The sequence below is a fragment of the Monodelphis domestica genome, chromosome 1 (genome assembly GCF_027887165.1).
Source record: "Monodelphis domestica isolate mMonDom1 chromosome 1, mMonDom1.pri, whole genome shotgun sequence".
Classification (NCBI taxonomy): domain Eukaryota; kingdom Metazoa; phylum Chordata; class Mammalia; order Didelphimorphia; family Didelphidae; genus Monodelphis; species Monodelphis domestica.
The window spans coordinates 42,856,007-42,876,839 of NC_077227.1; the positions used below are offsets into that span (position 1 = coordinate 42,856,007).

The 20,833-nt window shown below is 37.1% G+C and overlaps 1 protein-coding gene across 1 annotated transcript in view; it reads left to right on the top strand.

Moving 5' to 3' along the window:
- PRAP1 (proline rich acidic protein 1) overlaps nucleotides 1-20,419 on the top strand; it is a 32,370-nt gene extending 11,951 nt beyond the window's left edge. Inside the window, exons 2-5 of the mRNA XM_007478091.2 lie at nucleotides 9,101-9,167; nucleotides 13,123-13,181; nucleotides 14,763-14,863; nucleotides 19,587-20,419. Of these exons, the coding sequence (XP_007478153.1) occupies nucleotides 9,101-9,167; nucleotides 13,123-13,181; nucleotides 14,763-14,863; nucleotides 19,587-19,765 (406 nt within the window). The 3' untranslated portion in view covers nucleotides 19,766-20,419. The remainder of the gene's footprint in view (nucleotides 1-9,100; nucleotides 9,168-13,122; nucleotides 13,182-14,762; nucleotides 14,864-19,586) is intronic.
- Nucleotides 20,420-20,833: the final 414 nt, after the last annotated feature.

Below are 20,833 nucleotides of genomic sequence, written 5' to 3' on the forward strand. Positions count from 1 at the left end.
CCCCCTTTAATTCATTCTTACTCTCTCTTTTTTAGATCCTAGCTCAGTCTTCCAAAATAGCTCTCTTCTAGTTTCCTGTCTTCTGAAAGTTTAAGAAAACCAATAACTTCATTTAAGGAAAGGAATCTTAGCCTGGGGTTGAAACAGCACTAGGGGCTATAAGAAGTCTGTTGAAGGAGGAAGGAAGAATATTTGATAGATAATTACACTATACTATTAAAATATCTCAGCTATAGCAGTGTTTGTGGGAAAAATTACAGATTAAAGTGAGAAAAGCTTTATGATACCCAAAATATTGTGGATCAAATGACTTTGCTTATGAAAAAATTAGTTGATCTTTATCTTACTTCTTGTATGCACAGTAAACTTCAATGTTTATTGTGTTTCATATTGAATAGAAGAGAGAGAGAGAAGTTTACTAAAAGCCAGAGAGTATAGGGACTAAAAGAACTTGAGAACCACTTATCTAAGTCATTGATAAAAAAAAATGCCGTAAAAGAAATTGGACTCAGGGAATAGCCTTTAGCTGCTACAGTTGAATTAAAACTAACTCATTAATTATTATTCTTAGTATCATCCAGGGTACATTTGTTTATCTATACAAAAGGATATTCAGAGTGATCTTATTATTAACTCGTCTACACTCAATAATGCATTTTCCTGATTTACTAATCCAATAATACTGGCAAAAGAATAAATGAGATCCGTTTGCTATATCTTCGCTTTGGTGAACCCATGCTGTTTCCTTGTGATCATGTTTCTCTCTCTAAATAAATGCTCACAATTAATTAATTTTCTAATAGGTTCTAAATCTTTTCCAGGGATGGATAGCACAAATTCTCCCATTTCTCATATCCCTTGCTCTGAATTATTACAACTCCTTGCAGATTCCCCTGAATTTAGGTGGCATTTCATGTATTCATCCTGTCCATTTGTCAAATATCTGTGACTTTTATTCAGTCTGGGGTCGCCACGTTCCCAGGGACCTGTGTAATCTCCTAATCTCTGCCAGGACCTGCTCTGCTCTTCAGGGAAGCTCCATTGAGACTACATTGAGAAGCAGCATGAAATACTGGGTACCAGAGTAAGGAAGATTTGGTTTTAACACTCACCTTTGACTCTCACAAGATCTGTGATCCTTGGCAAATCCTAATCTGTAAAATGGAAATAACCGTAACCTGTTTATGTCACAAATTTCACAGGAAGAACAGATGAGATAATGCATCAACATAACTAGTTAATAATCATATAATAATTATTATCATCAAAGGACTCTGGAAATTGAAGGTGCTGTTCTGAGTCAGGAGGGTGGCAAAGGCTTTGAAAAAGTAACTCTAACATCCCATCAGAGCATGATAAAGAGTGGTGAAGGGAGTAGCTTCAGATAGAAAAACTCAAAGACAAAAATGAAAAGATCGTTTCTCCCACAGGGATCTTTTGTTCTTTGGTGAGAATAAAATGTGTAAGCATATATATAAATACAATGTAAAAGCAATGCTTAAAAGGCAACAATGTAGAAGATGGAGAGTTGGCCCCAGAGTCAGAAGTCCTGGATGCAAGACCAGACTCTGTCATATACTAGCTATGTCACCTTGGGCAAGTAACCAAACCCCTCTATGACATGAGTTTTTAAAGTGGATCTGTAGGCTTTCTTTTTTTAAAACCCATACCTTCCTTCTTGGAATCAATACTGTGTATTGGTTTCAAGGCAAAGGGGAGGTAAGGGCTAGTCAATAGGGGTGAAGTGACTTGCCCAGTGTCACACAGCTGGGAAGTGTCTGAGGCCACATTTGAACCCAGGACCTCCTGTCTCTAGGTCTGGCTCTCAATTCACAGAGCTACCCAGCTGCCCCTTTTCTTTCTTTCTTTTTTTTTAATACTGTTTTGATATAATTGGCTTCTTTTGTAATACTATGAGATTTATTTTCTGTGTCAACAAATATTCTGAGAAGGGGTTCATGTGCTTTGGTAGTCTATGAAAAGGATCTATGACATGCAAGAACCAGAACCCTTGCTCTAGGATTATAAGTATTGGGATGGAAAAGGTGTTTATCTGCATAGGTAGAGGCAAGATCTCACCAGGCATTCCTATGAATTCACAGGTTTTGTTAAAAGAAAAGTGATAGAAATATTAAGGAGGGAGGAATCTAATGATTGTAGAGAGGATCAAAATATGCCTGGATAAGTCTTGAAGGGAGTTGGGAAATTCTAATAAATGAAAATAAGGACATGGCACACACAGAGGAGGACCTGTGCAAAGAATTGGAGGTGGGAAATTCACATCCTTTATAGGAATTAGTAGCAGGTTATCTGTTTAGGCCAGAAGGGAATATGTGAGATGGAGAAATGTTCCAAAACTTTAGAAAGCAAGCTGAGGCCAGGCATGAAGAGCTTTGCATTCTATCAGAGGTGTTAGGGGGTCTCTGAAGATTCTTGAATGATGCGGTCAGACTTTTTACCAATTGCTTTTCATAGTCTAACTGGCCCACCCAGTGTTCTCAAAAGACAGCACTACATTCCCAAATGGGCTCTTCTCCATGTCTAGAATCAATCAAGGTGGCCAAGAAGGGAGAAGGATGACATTCTGGCTCATGGCCAGAGAAAGGCTAAAAAATATTCCCATGGAATGCTTTGGGGGGTCATGTTCAGACTTCTATTTCCAGAGTCCTTCATTGGTGATTACAAAAAGTACAGCATTTGAACAAGGTGGGTGCTGGGAGAGTCAGGGAGCCTTGTACTGCTTTCAGAAATGGCAAGACTAGGGATAGGCAGGGTGGGGAAGCTGCCTAGGGAATAACAGGCAAAGGACTACAAAGAAAGAGTTAATAAATAAATATGAATATATGGTACACATAAATATATAATATTATCACAATAAAACAATGTGTTTATATCTAAAATATTAATAGCCTATTAATGATGTATGATATATAGCAATATAGAAAATAAAATTAATAATATAGCAACTATTATATTAGTAATAATATAGTATACATCAATATATAGCATTGTTATGATACTATTAACACATATCCATCAACATATAAAATCTTGTTATAATACTAATAACATGTAATATTATATATAAACATGTAAGATATTGATATAATGTTAATAAGATGTAATATACATTAATATAAATATTGTTGCAATGACATATGTTATATATCAACATATAGAATATTGTTATAATGATATTAATAGCATGTATTATATATAAATATATAAATATTGTTATAATATGAATAACACATAATATATAATGATATATTAAATATTATCATAACATATAATATATCAACATATAGGATATTATAATGTTATTGATAACACATATACATAAATATATAAAATATTGCTATAATACATATTATACAATAATATATTAACTATTATTATAGCACATAATATTATATATCAATATATAGGATATCATTATACTATTGATAACACATAATATTGTACATAAATATACAAAATATTGCTATAATAATATGAATAACACATATACAATAATACATTAAATATTATTATAACAATAATATACCAATATATAGGATATTATAATGTTATAAATAACACATAATATTATACATAAATATATAAAATATTGCTATAATAATGTGAATAACACATATTTTACAGTAATATATTAAATATTATTATGACACATAATATATATCAATATATAGGATATTATAATGCTATTGATAACACATAATATTATACATAAATATATAAAATATTGCTATAATAATGTGAATAACACATATTTTACAGTAATATATTAAATGTTATTATGACACATAATATATATCAATATATAGGATATTATAATGCTATTGATAACACATAATATTATACATAAATATATAAAATATTGCTACAATAATATGTATAACACAATATTCTATATAAGTGTATACAATATTATAATAATAATATTAATACCATACAATATTATATGTCCAAGTCCAGCTCAGGTGCCCCTCCTATATTAGACCTTTCCTGATTCCCTAGGGGTTAATGCTCTCTCAATTTTGAAATTTGCTTTTATTGTGTTTTATAGTTTAGACTTTCTTCTCAGGGTACAGTGTTACAACCCCTCCCCTGGAAGAAGGGCAGCTCATTGAGAGTAGGAATTGGAATCTCGTGTGCAGCAGGGGCTTAAAAAGTATTTATTGGCAAATCTGGCCTCAGACAACTCCTAGCTGTGTGACCCTGGGCAAGTCACTTGACCCCCATTGCCTGGCCCTTACAGTTCTTCTGCCTTGGAACCAATACACAGTATTAATGCTAAGATGGAAGGTAAAGGTTTTTAAAAGGTATTTATTGAACTAAATTGTTGAGGGATGATGGATTAATTTCAAAAATGAGTTTTTAGTGGTTCAGTTCAGGCATTTTTTTCAGCCATGTCCTACACTTTGTGACCTCTTTTGGGAGTTGAGTGGTTTGCCATTTCCTTCTTCAGCTTATTTCACCAAGGAGGAACTGAGGAAAATAGGACATTAGTGACTTGCCGGGGGGTTACACATCTCATAAGTTTCTGAGGCCAGATTTGAATTCAGGGAGATGAGTCTTTCTGCCTCCAGACCTGGCACCACCTAGCTGCTCCTAGCTGGCTTAGGGCCATGTTCCCTTTTCTCATTGAAACATAGTTTGAAGAAACCTGAAAGACTGTCTAGTCCAACCAGCAAGCGCACTGACGCTTGCTTACAGGAAGGAAAGAAAGCTTAGGAAGGTCCAAATCTACTTCCCATCTGGAACCCATTTCATTAAAGAGCTCTCTCTGCCTGTCCGGCTGGAGAGCTTTTCCCAGAAATGAATCTGAGAGCTCAAAGGGAAGAATCTAGAAGCTCTCTTGGCCGATTGAGGAAAACTGTGTTAAAGAGGGTTAGCAGCTAAACTAAGGTTAAGTAGCACCCAAAGAAGAATTGTTAGCTTGGGAGCATGAGGCTCAAGTCTAGGTCCTTGAAGAAAAGAAACAGCTCTTTAGATCCCCCCTTCCTGTAATAAAGGGGAGGGGGCTAGGCTTGAAGTCAGGAAGATCTAGGTACAAAATCTGCTTTTCAGCACTCAGCAGCAATGCCACTATAGGCAACGTTCTTCCTAGAGCCTCCGCCAAAATGGGAATAATCAAACCTCCCAGGCTTATGGAGAGATGCTGCCATAAAAAGGGTGTTTTTTTTTTTTTTGCAAACTTAAAAAACAGATACATAAATTCCAGCTATTACAATTATTACCCAGGGAAGAGACAGCCTATTGGGAGCAAATGGAATCTTTATGGAGTCCTGAGGATCTCTGATAACTTTCAGAAATGTCTAGATTTTTATATTGGGCTGTCAAGCTCAAGGCAGTTGCTAAGAATTCCATTCTCCTTCTTGGACATCAAGGACCTCTCCTCTCTTTATTTTATTTTTTAAACCCTTATTTTCTGTCTTAGTAACAACTTTAAGACAGAAGGGCAAAGGCTAGGCAAATGACTAGCCCAGGGTCTTTCAGCTACGTATTGTCCAGACCTTCTCTTTAAACGGCTAAATCCTGAAACATCACAAAAATTAGACAGTTGGCTGAAGGTTTAGGGCAGTTGCCATTTTTTTCTTGCTCTTTTCTCCATTGATTTCAATAACACCCAAGTAACTTCTGCCCTTGCAGAACAATCCCTACTAGGATAGTTCATTTTACAGTCCAGCCACACATGGGGCTGATGTCCCATTAACCTTAGCCCTGAATCATCAAATCTATTTCTACAATTTAATTGTCACAAAGTGCAGCTCTTACAGAGCCATGCCTGGCTCCTCAAAGGCCACCACTTCCATGAGTCTTCACCAGTGGGGTCTCACCAGCCCAGCTGCCCCCACTTTGGGCTTTGATCATAGGAATATGCTATTTTCAAAGAATCTCAGAGTTGTTTTATAGAAGAGGAGTAGGATCATAAATTTAGAGAGGGGGGACCATAAAGGCCAACTACAAATGGAGAAACTGAGGCAGACAGTGGTTAAGTGACTTGTCCAAGGTCACACAGGTGACATGTTTGAGGAAGAATTTGTATTGAGGTCTTGACTCCAAACCCAGGATTCTAAGCACTGCTGCTCTTAGCTGCCTAAATTAAGGCCTGCCCAAAGTCATATGACTAATAAATAGCAGAGATGGGACTCTGGTTCTATTTAAGCTAGGTTGTCTGGTTCCACTCAATCAATCAGTCAATCAATCAGGGTCCAGTACAGTATTTGGCACATGGTAGACCCTGGATCAAATTCTCTCCCCACTACACCCCACTGCTATAGTTGATAATCATTGAAATAATGAAAACAGAAAACTAAATGCAGGAAGCATAACAGTCTTTTATTGCATCAGAAGCAAAAAATAGAAATCTAGGTTGCTAAATAGAAATTTTTCATTTAGCATCCACTAATATATACAAGAATTGAGGGCACCTGAGGCAAATTAGGTGGCTAGATAGCCCAATAAACAGATCATTAGACTTGGAGTCAGAAAGATCTGAGTTCAAATCCATTTTTGGATTTGAACTTTTTTTTTACTCAGAACTTTTTTTTACTCAGACATTTACTGGCTGTGTGATTCTGGGTGAATTACTTAACTTCTCTGTCCCTCAGTGTCTTATCTATAAAATGAGGATCATGGCAGCATCTAGTTCCAAGGCTGTTTTCAGGAAAAAAAATATTTGTAAAGTGCTTCCCAAACCTTAAAGAGCTCTTTAAATGCTAGCTAATAACTAGGGTAGTTATTATAGTAAATGTTTTTTAAAGAAACTTGGCAACACCAAATTATTCCTTTTTATTCTCTGACTTGAGAAGGCTAATATTAGTGAGAGAGAAAAATAATGGAACATAAATGTTGTTTTTTAAGTCTAATGGTATGTGTCAAAATTGTCAGACTCTTTATAAATGCTCTATTAGCCTGGTCCTATAATTGATGGATCCTCTACGATATCTTCCTCAAACTAGACTCATATGGTGGCTTACCCTTCCCCAAATGGAGTCAGTCAGCGTTTTCTGGTTTTAAATTATGGCATAAATAAGTCCTGGCCTGAGTACTAATCTGAGAGTGTACAATCTAGGGTTTTAATTCCAGCCTGGGAACTAATAAATGTATGACTGCATCCCTCTGTAGGGAATCAATCAATCAACATTTAATAAGCATCTATTATGTGCCAGGCATTGGGCTAGAAAGATAGTGAGGATACAAGTAAAAAGAAAGAAATGAATCTAATCCCAATGAGCTTACAGGCCAGTGGGGAAGATGACAAGGATATATAAAATATATGTGACACAAATATAAAGTTAAAACCTATTAAGACAGGAAAGGAGTGCATAGAATAGAACTGAAAGACCCATTAGAGGTCCTTTAGAGCTTAAAACCAAACTCAAATAAAAAGGAATCTTTGCAGGTTGCATATTAGTGACTTCAAAAACCACAATTTAACATTATCTATGTCATGTTGTATTATATTTTTATTATTTTGTTCAAAGTTTCCCAAATATGTTTCAATCTGGTTTGGGCCACACTTGGAACTTTTATAAGCCACTAGCTAATAGCTGGTCATAAAATTAACCCCTTTACTGGTTCAATTTCTTTATTTTTCAGGGGTAGAAAATGAAGCCTAGAATGCAAAAATGACTTACTCAAAATCACGTGCCAGGAAAGTAGCAAAGGCATGATATGAAGCTTAATTCTTTGACTGTAAATCCAGTGCTTTCTTCTGTTAAAAAGTATGGATGAATTGGAAATGATTTCTAATGTCCTTCTACCTCTGATTGCATTTGGTCTAAGGTTCCTTCCAGATCTAGCATTCTCTGTTCCAATGGAGACAGCACTATACAATGGAAAGAGGGTGGAATCTGGAATCTAGGGACTTGGGTCAAACTCCTCTTCCAGTCACTGTCTGTATTACCTGGGACACCTCTATGTACCTCAGTTTCTTCATATATATATGGCCATTGACCAAGTTGACCATTAAAGTCTCTTGTAGCTTAACCTACAATCCTGTGGGCTGTTCCAAAGTTAATATGCTCTGTTTTTAAGAGCCTTCCTAGATTTGATACACTATAGGTTTTGATGACTCAACCCATATCCCTTTCCAACATTCATAAATTAAGGGCCATGGGGCACCTAATGGGAATGGGCTCAGTTGGCATTCAAATCCTATCACCCAAAGAGACTCAAGACCAACCTACCCCATAGGGGTGATGGCAAGATTAAAGACAACAAAGGAGTTGTGCATTTGCATTTAATTTAGAAGTATTATGAGATTCCTTCAGAAGACTCATTATATAAGGCATCTATGATTGGCATAGACTGTAAGCAATGTGCAATTATGATTGACAACATCCCACATCAGGGATCAAAGGTTTGTATAACAAGGATAATCTCTATGGCTCAGCAAGGTGTAACCAGGCACTCCTGGCACAATCTGTTGATGCAAAGTAGGGGAAAGGGTGTTCTTCATTCCATTTCTGGTTTTTGGAAGGGAAGCACTAAAAGTGACAGTGATGCAATCCAATCCAAACGGCATTTATTAAGTGCCTATTATATACAAGGTAGTGTGTTAGATGAAGGGAACCATCTAGCCAGAAGAGAAACAGATATGAAGAGAAAGGGACACAGAGAGAGACAGAGAGAATCCATGTCCTCAAGAAGCTTGCATTCTATCAGTAAATATAATACCTAAGCAGACAAGTTGATATGTGATAATTTGATAAAAAGCAACAGTTAGATGAGAACTGAGTTTTAAAATAAACTAGGGATTGGAAGGGGTAGAATGAATTCAGCAAAGTCATTTTGTGAATGTCTACCCTGAAAATATCTCAGACTAATCAAATCTCTGCCTTTCTCTGTCTCTTTTTTTCTGTCTTTCTCCATTTCTATCTCTCTCCATTTCTGCCTCTGTCTATGTTGGTGTTTTGGTGTCTCTGATTGTCTCTTTTGTCTTTGTATCTGTCTTTGTCTCTGTGTCTGTTTATTTATCACTCCTCTGTCTCTGTCTTTCTGTTTTTGTCTCTGTCTCTCTCTGACTCTATTTCTCTGCCTATTTCTGTTTCTATATCTACTTCTCTCTCTCTCTCTCTTCCTCCATCAGGTTGATCCTACTAGCCAGTTTAGCTATTCTACTGTTCCAAGAGGTCCATGGGGCCTCCAAATACAAGGTAGGTGACTTTTCAATTTAGCCCCAGTTCTGATCCCTGAATATCCCAAACCTCCCTTGCCTGCTAAGGTCTCTTCTCTCCTGCTTAACTGAACTTCTCCATGCCCTGAAAAACCAGATGTGGGGAGCTTTAAAGCTGGGAGACATCACAGGTCATTTGGCCAAGGCCCAGTACTTTGGGGATGAGAAAAGTAAGGACCAGAAAAATTGGTCTTATATGGGATAACAAGTTGGTCTTGGAAGAACCAGGGTTCAAACTGAAGCAAGCTATTTTGTAGTAGTTATGTCATGATGGGACTTCAAATCTTGCCTCAGATGATTAGTTATGTGACATGAGTAAGTCTCTTAATCTTTGTCTGCCTCAGTTTCCTCAGTTATAAAATGAAGATAATAATAGGATCTACTTCCTAGGGTTATAAGAATCAACTGAGATATGTTTAAAACAGCACAATGCCTGTCAACAAAGTAGGGGCTTAATAAATGCTTATTTCCTTCCTACTTAGTTGTTTGGTCCCCTTTAAAATTGAGAGCTGGATTAAATGACCTTTAAAGCCTCCTCCAATTCTGCTTTTATATAAGTATTTCTATCCAAGTCTTTGCTGTCTGAGACCCTCATACTTCTGGGTTTTGGCAAATCAAAACTGAGAGAATCAGGAGATCTGACTATCATCACCACCACCTATAGCCCTGGCCAGATGCTGAAATTCCCATTCTCTGAATCCTGAAATCTGGATAGCCTATTCTTTAGGAAATGGAAGGTTTGAAGAGCTCCCAGCTGGAGTTGCAATGAACCAGACTCACAGATTATCTGGGGGTTCATCATGGCCAGGATAGGGACAGCAAGGAAAGAAAATGACTGTTTAGCTAGAGGCCAGAGGAGAAATCTAACCAGGAGATAAATGGCTGGACTGTGGCTTACCGATTGTCTCCAGAGCCCAATAATGACAATTATTGTTATAAGCTTCTTGTTTTTGAGCATTCCTTATATTTCTATCCTCAGCAACATGCATAGAGCATATAGTAGTGTCTTTAAAATGTCTGTATTTACATATAATATGATATATATATGTGTATTGATATAGATATGTATATATATATCTTTAATCTCTATAAAGCACTTAAAAGATATTATCTCATTTGCTATTTACCATCATCCCATGAGGTAGGTAATCCATTCATTTCATTTTACAGATGAGGAAACTGAGGTTCAAAGATGCAGTGACTTTTTCCTGGTCATGTAAAATGTAAACAAAGGAAACAAAGGGGGCAGCTGGGTAGCTCAGTGGATTGAGAACCAGCCCTAGAGACAGGAGGTCCTAAGTTCAAATCTGGCTTCAGACACTTCCCAGCTGTGTGACCCTGGGCAAGTCACTTGACCCCCATTGCCTAGCCCTTACCACTCTTCTGCCTTGGAGCCAATACACAGTATTGACTCCAAGACAGAAGGTAAGGGTTAAAAAAAAAAGGAAACAAGCATTTTGAGCAGAATAAAATTTTTATTTGAGATAAAATATTAATAGCTTACATGTCCATAATGCTTAACAATTTACAAAGCTTTTCCCCACCATTTTTTCTTTCCTTTACACAGAAGGTAAAGAGTATAAATATGGTTACTCAGATTGTAGAGAGGGGGAAAATGAGATTCAAAGCAGGGAAGTGACCTGTCCAAGGTGACATTGCTACTGAGCAGTACAACAGGAGACTCAAACCCAGATCTGCCATCCCCAAGGTCAGAGTCTTTCCACCTTTCCACATGGCCTCTCAAGAGATGAGCACTATAAGGACTTTTTAAATAACTCCCCGAGACAATATGTAACTGTATCTGGGTGTATATATTATATCCACACAACCAAGGACCTGTTTCTATAATCAAGCAGCAAATCCTGAGCCCCAAACAGAAGTGGCAGGGAGGTACCTACTAGCTGTTTCCCCTTCTGTGTGATGTTCCTGGTAAATAACTGTAAGGAAGGAAGTGGGATCTGGTAGAATTTTAGAGCTAGGAAATTGACCTGGCAGTAGGCAAGGTGGGCCAGGGGGCAAGGGATGACATTCTGGTTCAAGAGAACCAGAGAGGTTAAAAGAAAAATCCCCCAGTGGAAAGATTGTTGGGGTCCTGTTCAGATTTCTATTTCCAGACTCCTTCACTGATGATTATAAGATGTGCAGTGTCTCAACAAAGTGGGTGCTAGGAGAGTCAGGGAGCCTGGTACTGCTTTCAGAAAAGGCAAGACTAGGGATGAGCAGTGTGGGAAGCTGTCTGGGCAATAACAGGCAAGGGACCACAAAGAAAGATTTTTAAATAAATATGAATATAATGGATATAAAATATTATTATAATAATATATCAAATTAATATATAAATATTGATATAAAATATAACATTTTATATCAATACATAAAATTTTGTTATATTAATAGCATATAGTATCATACTTCAATACATAAAATATTGCTATATTAATAACATATGACATTATATGTTAATAATAAAATATTGGTGTAATATTAATAACACATGTAGATTAATATATTATATTGTTATAATAACATATGCTATATGTGAGTATAGAAAATATTGATGTAATATATTAATAACACATAATATACATTAATATATAAAACATTGATGTCTTATTAATAACACATTATAATTAATATATGATATTGTTATAACATGTAATATTATACATCAATATATGAAATGTTATAATATTAATAACATGGAATACATCCATATAAATATTGTTATGATAATACTAACACATAATATTATATTAATATAAAAAAGTTTTATAATGATATTAATCATGTATACAATTTTATATTAATATAAAATCATATCATAATCTTAATAATATATTATATTAATCAATAATTAATTGATTGATTGATTACATTAAATTAAAAAATTGACTGTGTGACCCTACACTAATCACTGAATGTCTTAGTGCTCTAGAAAACCCTCTGGCTATACTTGGCAAAGAAGGTGCCATCCTGCATCGGCAGAAGAGATTCATCCTTTGAAACTTCCCAAATACCAATGAAGTCACAGATTTAATCCTTCTCCCTTTCTATGAATGTATATTATTTCTTGCTAGAAAACTCTGGTCTTCATGACTTATATTTACATATTTTGCAATATTTAGTCATATCTGTTAGAGTGAAGCCAGCAGACTCTTGTGGATAAGCAACAGAGGTACACAGTTTTTAAATAGAGGATGGAGGAAGAAGAGAGAAGGGGGAGCAATATTCAAACTTACCTTGGGCATGCAAATGTCTTGCTTCAGTTTGGGGTCCATAGTACCCTGAAATCTAACCAAGAAAGGCTGAGAGAAGACATTCTTCTTGGGTTAAACTGACTGCAACCAGAATGTCTGAAGTTGTACCCAAATCATGAATTCATGAATAAATGAATGAATGAATGAATGAATGAATGAATGAATGGAAGATGGGTAGATGAATGAGAAAACATTAAGTGCCTCCTATATATGAAGCCCAGCTTTCAACGTTGGGGTACAAACAGAAAAGCCTGACAGTGCCTGCTTCCCTCTAATGGGATAGACAAGACATATAGGAAATTTAATGTACAAATCAGGTGGAAAGGCCCCATAGTTCTTGGGGTACAAAGGCAAAGTAGATTATAATGCATCTTCTTGAGTGTTGTTTCCCCTGGTAAAACCACATATCTTTCACATGTTGAACCATCAGATGGTTCCTGAAGATGAGGGTTGTACTGGATGGCCTATTTAGCCCTAATTTTATGATGCCCAACCCCTCACATGCAACTTAGCCTAGGTAAAATTAGTCACCAAAAAAAACAAAGAGCTCTCACAGTTTGCAAGGACCAGAAAGGCTCTGCCCCCCAAAAACTAAAACCCAGTTTTCCTAAGGGAGTTACCCCAAAGCTTCCTCCACCTAACAGCTTACTTACCATTGATTTCTCTCTTGATTTCCAGGTCTTAATGAATGCCAAAAGAAGGGGCGGCTTCTCTGAAGAGAACACTAATGAACAATTGTAAGAGCAACATTAAACACATTTAAAGACTTTTTCTTTATTTTCTCTCCTCCTGGCTCAATAAAATCAGCTTCATTTAGAATCTGCAGCTTTTTCTTGATTTCCAACCTTACTTGAAATCTAATATACTTTGGCTGATTAAGTGGCAATAAATTCATTTAAAACTAAAGCTCTCTCAAACAAAATACATTTAATTTTCCAATTGCAAAATTAATCTGGGATGGGGTGGGGTGGGGAGGGCAACCCTCCATCTTCTAACTCTTAAATCAATTGCTTTAATAGACATTTAGACGATAGAAGACATTCAGTGAGTGGTAAAGATAGGTTCAAGGTTTAGCTCAGGGGATTGATGCTCAAGTTATCTCAGAAAATAATCAACCCTAGTGGTCTTTTCCTGCCCCTTCCTTCAAAACTGCACAAATGAGGCTAATGATTACTATTGCTTTTCCTCCAAGAAGGACAACCTGGCTAATAGTTGGTTGTACTCTAACCCTGTTGGGCCGAGTCAGCACATTCTCTGTTGCTTTGCTCAAGGCTATGGACAAGTCTATATTTGAAATGCAGAGCTTGCCTGCCTCCTGATTACCTCCTCCAAAGCCAGGAACAATTGACCTCTGAAATCCATGTCAGTCTATCCTGCTGAATCAGAAAATGTACCCTTTTAGATCCAATCCAGTCTCCCTTTACCAAATTGATTTATACTGAGCCAGGATATTTATTCCATATAATTGAATGTTTCTCCCAATCATTTGTAGCCCTCCCCCCCCCAAAAAAAAATCCAAGAAGTGGTTCACAGTCATTACCTGGGTAGGAACATGGATTTAGAGCTTGGTATTACTTACATAATCTTGGGAAGATCACTTCCCTTCCCTGGGTCTCAATTTCCTCATCTTTAAAATGAGGGGCTCCAATTAGATAAGCTCTGAAGTCCCTTCCAACTCTAAACTGATGACTACCGACTTCTCAGCCAGCCTTCCACCCATCTATGTTTTCTCTTCTTTGTGTTTTGTCTTTTACTCACACTTTTAATGTTATCCAAGTCAAATTACCCATTGGATACTTTACAGAACTTAACAAAATAATAAGAACAGCTTATTGGAAAAGACAAAAGATCCAGAATGCCAAAGGAAATGATCAAAAGAAGTAGAGATAAAGTGGGGAATTGCACAAAGCAGCAGTCATCAAAACTATCTGGTATTCCACCTATGTTTTCATGAGGAAAATCTTGGACCTACTTCTATATCTATTAAGGCAAGTGTCTTATTCAGTTGTGCCAATCTTGGAAACAAGAACATTTCTGCTGGAAACAATATCTCCTGCGCACATTCAAGGAATGAGATTTAGCTCAGGATAAAAGCCATTTACAAAAAATAACTTGTAACTATTTCATAGAACAGCTGTCTCTGTTTGCATTTACCCTGTTAGAAAACATACTATTGGCTCAAAGGAGATAATACTTGCAAAGCACTTAACACAGTGCCTGGCACATATTAAGCACCATATAAATGTTAAATTAATAATTTTAGATGACTTTGATTCTAGCTTTCCTTTACTTTCCTGAAATATTACTTGTTTTCATAGGAATTTGGGCCAAAAGGCTATTGGACAACCAGAAAAAGACAACATTCTCTTTGAACCCATGCCCAAACTGGAGCTTTTCACAGATCGGGAGAAAAAGCAAGGTAGATATAATCACAGACTGCAAACCCATCCCAGGTTCCCTGACATCTTCATCAAAGGCAGTAGAATCTCTAGCAACAAAATATTACAAGTCACAACAATCTTTGTATTCTATATGTCATACTTCATTACTTCAAAAAATTCATGATTTCTCCCATGTGCATGTTCCTTCTGCCAAAGCAAAGCCCAATTCTCTCCACCGTGAATGGATTCCTGAGTTTCTTTGGCCAATCAAATCCATCAGTTGGTGTCCACTTCCTAGAGATGAGTCTTGGTTTACTAGTTAGGGAGATTCTCAGATGACAAACCCCCAGTCCATTGCAAAGTGTGTGCCCAATGTGAGTGTTTCCAGGTTGATAGAACATGCCATAGCTGGCGCCATGTTAGCAAAGTCTCTCAGAAGACAGGTTTTCCTTCATATCACTGTGATCATGATGGAAAAATTTTAACAGAATAGACTCGAGTTATGTAATCTTCTTAATATATAACCTAATATATAAATATTCTTCCTAATATATGACCTTCCTAATATTTAATTTGATGTATTTAGGAGGTATGATAGAAGTATTAATCCTGGAGTAAGGAAGACCTAGGTTCAAATCTGCCTTAGATAGTTTTGTCTGAGCCTGGAGAGTCAATTCTTTAAGCCTTAGTTTCCTCATCTGTAAAGCATTGTACCTGCCTTGCAGGGTGGTTGTAGGACTCAAATGAGATAATATATGTAAAGTGCTTTATAAAACTTAATGTGCTATATTAATGCTAGTTTTATTACTGTTATTATTAGCTAAAATAGAAGTATTGTTATCAGCAACTAAAATATAAATATTCTTCCAAGTATGTAACCAGTAGTAGGTGTTGTACACACATTCAGGCTGGATAGTCTCCCGGTCTATAGTACAACACTCCCCAAAGCTTGGGAACAAGCCTCAAACTTGAATTCAGGTTGGAGAAATACTCTTCATCGTCAATAGCATTTTGAAAGAGTTGAGCTCAAGCTTAGTCTAAAATTCCTACACCCACACGCACCCCAAAAAGGACGGATTCTTCAGTCTAGCAGTCGTCCCGACTGGTTGTAGCACATTCATAGCTGACTCTTGCCTACCCGGCATTCCACATTGAGCAGGGATAGGGAATACCACTGGGGACAGCTGCTGATGCTGCTTAGAGCCATTTTTTTAAACCCTTACCTTTCATCTTAGAATCAATACTGTGTATTGGTTCTAGGGCAGAAGAGCAGTAAGGGCTAGGCAATGGGGGTTAAGTGACTTACTCAAGGTCACATAGTTAGAAAGTGTCTAAGGTCAGATCTGAACCAAGGACCTCCTGTCTCCAGGCTTGGCTCTCCATCACCAGCTGCCCCATGCTTAGGGCCATTTTGAGACAGCAAATGTCTATCTCTGATTAACCTTAAATAAAGCCTATGCAAACAAAACCAACTGAGTCTACTCTCTTTGGTCTATGGACCTGGAAAATTCTTTAAGCCTAGTATTGCTTATCAATCAGTCAACCAATCAATCACAAGCATTTATTAAATACAGAATATGCAATGGGCACTGAGAATGCCAAAGACAAAATGAAAGGGTCCTACCCTTAGAAAGCCTGTTGTCTTTGAGAGACAGAGAGACAGAGACAGAGACAGAGACAGAGAGAGACAGAGACAGAGAAAAAGAGAGAGACAGAGAGACAGAGACAGAGAGACAGAGACAGAGGAAGAGACAGAGAGAGAGAGAGAGAGAGAGAGAGAGAGAGAGAGAGAGAGAGAGAGAGAGAGAGAGAGAAAGAGAGAGAAAAGCTGTCCCAAAAGTGTTGGGGCAGTTTTGAAAATAGGAAATTGGGGATACCCTGTATATACAAATTCTATGCAAATGAAACACAAGGCAATTCTGGCACATGGGCATTAGGAGCTAAGGGCTAGGTGGGGATTAGACAACACTCCAAGGAGAAGGTGCTGCTTGAGCTGAGCCTTGAAGGAAACAAGGTATTTTCTAAGAGGCATAGGGGAGAAAGAAGCATATTCCAGTCATGATGGATAGCCCATTCATGGACAAGAAAGTGGAGAATCGTATGTGAACAAAAGCAAAAAAGGCATTTGTCTGAGCTTTAGGATGTTGGGGTTTTTATAGGACACAATATATAGTAAGCCTAGAAAGGTAGGTTGAGGCTGGTTGTAAAGGCATTTGAATGCCAAACTGAGAAGTTTATATTTGATCCAAGAGGTAATTCAGAGCCAGCCAAGTTGACTGAGTCAGGAAATGCTGTGGTCAGAAAAGTTCTTTAGAAAAATTACTGAGTGAAGGATGGATTGGGGCAGCGGGGCAAGACTTGAGCCAGGGCAACCGATTAGAAGATTTTTGCAATAAATAAGCCAGCTGAGAGGTGATGAGAGTCTGAACTCATGTTGGGGCTGTGTGACTAGAATAAAAAGGGCTCAGTCTGAAAGATGTTGTGGTGGGATAACTGGCAAGATTTGTCAACTGATAGTATAAATGAGACTATGAAGAATGAGGATTCAAAGAAAATACCAAGTTTGCAATCCTAGGAGATTGGACAGAGGGAGATGCCCTCAAAAGAAATAAAAATGTTTGAGAAAGGGGTGGAATTGTGCAAAGGCCAATCAGGACTCCTGAATTTGATGATGAAGCTTGTTTTCCTTGCTCCTAGCAGATAAATGAAGGACAAGAGGTATAGAAGGAGGCATGCGTATTCAAACATAGACAATTTTTTGTGTGACTATATATATATTGGTTACTACCAGAAGATGAGGTTTATTGGGAAAAGGAGGGTACAAGAGACACTTATAATACTTCTGGAAAAAAAGGAAAGAAAGGGAGAAAGGAATTTTTAAAAATCTTTTAAGATGAACAAAAGAGAACAGAAGGAAGGGTATTACAGATAAGGAATATTTTTTTAAAAGCCATATGTTGTGACAATTCACAGTTTCACTAGCAGTCTTTTAATCTGTTTTTGTCTAGGGGAAATATTTAGGTTTATTGATATTTCCAAAGGTTATAATAAAAAGAAAAATTTCTCTTAAAAGAAATTGGGTTTTAAGAGAAAGATACTGAATCTGTCTTGGACATTGTTGAGTATGAGATGCCTCTTACACATCCAGTAGGAACAGTTCAGTTGATAGTTGATGGTATGGGTGTGGAGCTCTGAGAAGACTGGTGTGGGATATAGAGCTCTAGAAATCATGGAATTATGGATTTAGTGTCAGACAACTTTAGAGACCATCTAATACAGCTGCCTCACTTTACAGATAAGGAAATGAAGCCCTAAGAAAAATAATAATTTGCTCAAGGTTACACTGGTAGTACATAGCAAAGGCAGAGTATGACCCCAGGTCTTCTCACTCCAAATCCATTGCTCTCTCCCCTCTGTCAAGCAGTCTCAAAGTCATTTGCACAAAGATGCCAATCAATCAAGAACTGACAGGCAGCTAGGTGGTTCAGGGGATAGAGAGCCAAGCCTAGAGATAAAAATCCTAGGTTTAAATCTCCTCAGACATTCACTACCTCTATCACCCTGGACAAGACACTTAATCCCAGTTGCCTAACCCTTACCATTCTTCTGCCTTGGAATCATTACACAGTATTGATTCTAAGATAGGAGTTAAAGGTTTAAAAAAATGAGAACAGATGAAGTCAATAAAATGAGACTGTGCCGCTAGAGATGAGAAGAGGTCTAAGAATGAAGCTTTGGGGGAATCCCACAATTAGTGGGTGTCACATGGGCAATGAACTAGAAACAGAGACTGAGAAAGAATAGTTAGAGATGCCAGAGGACAAACAAGAGAGAGTCATGCCAAGAAAATCAAGAGAAGAAATATCAAACAGGTGCAGAGAATGGTCAGCAGCATCAAATGCTGCAGAGAGGTCAAGAAGGATAAGGAATACCAAATACCTTCATATTTGGCAATCGATATCATTGGTAACAGCTTGTCTGGCCACTCTACTCACCACATTCCAATGGCTCCCTATTGCCTCCTGGATCAAATAAGACACTTTGCTTTCCTTTGTATTTAAAGCCCTTCAAGACATAGTCTTTTCCTGCTTTTCCAATGTTCTTACATTTTATTCTTCTCAACTCACCCCAAGATCCAGTCCTACTATCCTTCTTGTGTTGTTTTTCACACAAGACACTTTATCTCCCATCAGGCATTTATTCTGGCTGTCCCTCATGCCTAGAATGCCTTCCTTCCTCAACTCACTTCTTGGCTTCCCTGATTTTCTTCAAAAAAGTTCAAATTCCTACTTTTGCAGGAGGCCTTTCCCAGCTTCTCTCCCACTTCTGATACCTTCCCTCTGAGACTACTTCCATTTATACTACATTTGGTATATACATAATTGTTTATATGATATTTCCCCCAGCAGAATGTGAGCTCATTGAGGATAGGGTCCATATTTTTTGTCTTAATTTTATCCCCAATGATTATTATAATTTCTGGCATATAGTAGATACTTGCTAAATGTTCATTTACTGACTGAGAAAAGTTTCAGTTGAGGGTTGAGGTCTGAAATAAAATTTCAAAGGATTGAAAAACTATCATGCTCTAACTTTTCATATATCACCTTTAACAAGATCTAACTTTTAGCTATACATATTGGGGAACTATAAAAATTTTAAATATCTGAGAAGAGAAGGGATCATCAAAAATCCAATGGAGAGCTCCTCTTTTCAGTTCTGTGAGAACTAATTGCAGGCTTTTTGCATCCCTATACACAGATCCCTTGAGACATCTCCGAAATCCAGTGCAATTACCTGAGGAAGACAGAGATTCCTTCTACCACCCAAGTTCCATAGAGGATGTCATTGAAGAACCCAAAATGCTGAAGACATTTCATTATAAAGTGCTACAGGGTCCAGAAGAGGACAGAGACCATATCTACCATGGTGTAGATTAACCAATCTAATCACATTAACCAAGAAACCAAAGACTCAAGCAAAAGAGATACCATACATTTTCTCTTCTGTATTTTTTTTCTTGGCTCTGGCTCCTCTTTCTACCTTAGTGCTAAGAAGGATCATGGAACTGTAATTTTCTCTCTTCCTAAAATATCTTTGCTTTATTTTTTTCTGTCTTCACTGGATATCTTGTGATTATTAAGGCTAGCTAAAGAATAGCCATGACAATCACAGGATAATATGCTCATAATTCCAAGGAATATAACATATGAAATTCATATTTATTAGACTTTAGAATGTAAGAGAGGTAAATAGACAGAGACAGAGAGTCACATGGAGTTTGTGATGTGTCTGTATTGGGTTAGTCCTCTCTGGGTTTGACTATCTCCTCCCTCAAAGTCTAATGCAGAATAAAGATCATATCTTCGTAGCATTCCCAGACCCCTCCTATGATGCTATAAATATTGATTTGTAGAAATAAACATATACACATAAGTCAGAAGTTCAAATCAGGCTGGATCTGTTAAAAAGGGGGAATTGTGAGAAAGTTGTAATGGAATCTTGTCTTCTTGTCATCTTAAATTAGTTTGGGCAAATATAAATTAAATTAAATTAGATAAGACATTACATTTGAAATCAGATTCTCTCAGTTGTTTCAAAGACCTTCCTCATATTGATAATGAATTGAGAGCAAGATTGAGACAGAGAATTGGCATTATTTGAAATTATGCAATAATGGAAGCCTTTCCAATAAGGTCAGGAATAAAACAAGACTACACATTAACACCACCATTATTTGATAGAGTTCTAGAAATTTAACATTAGAAATTATATAAGAAAGAAGAATTGTGGTTAAATCCAAAGGTGCTTATACACAGCTCATGGGAATTTTAGAAGATCTTCCAAGAATGATAGAGAATCCTGAGACTAAATTGTTTATAGGCATTCAGAAGAGCTCATTTGGTTTGTGGGTTTCGGTGGCTTTAAGGAAAGGGTTTCCACACAAGTTTGAGGACATCAGACAGGGAATGAGTAAAATGTTAGTAGATGAGTGCATGGACTGAAGG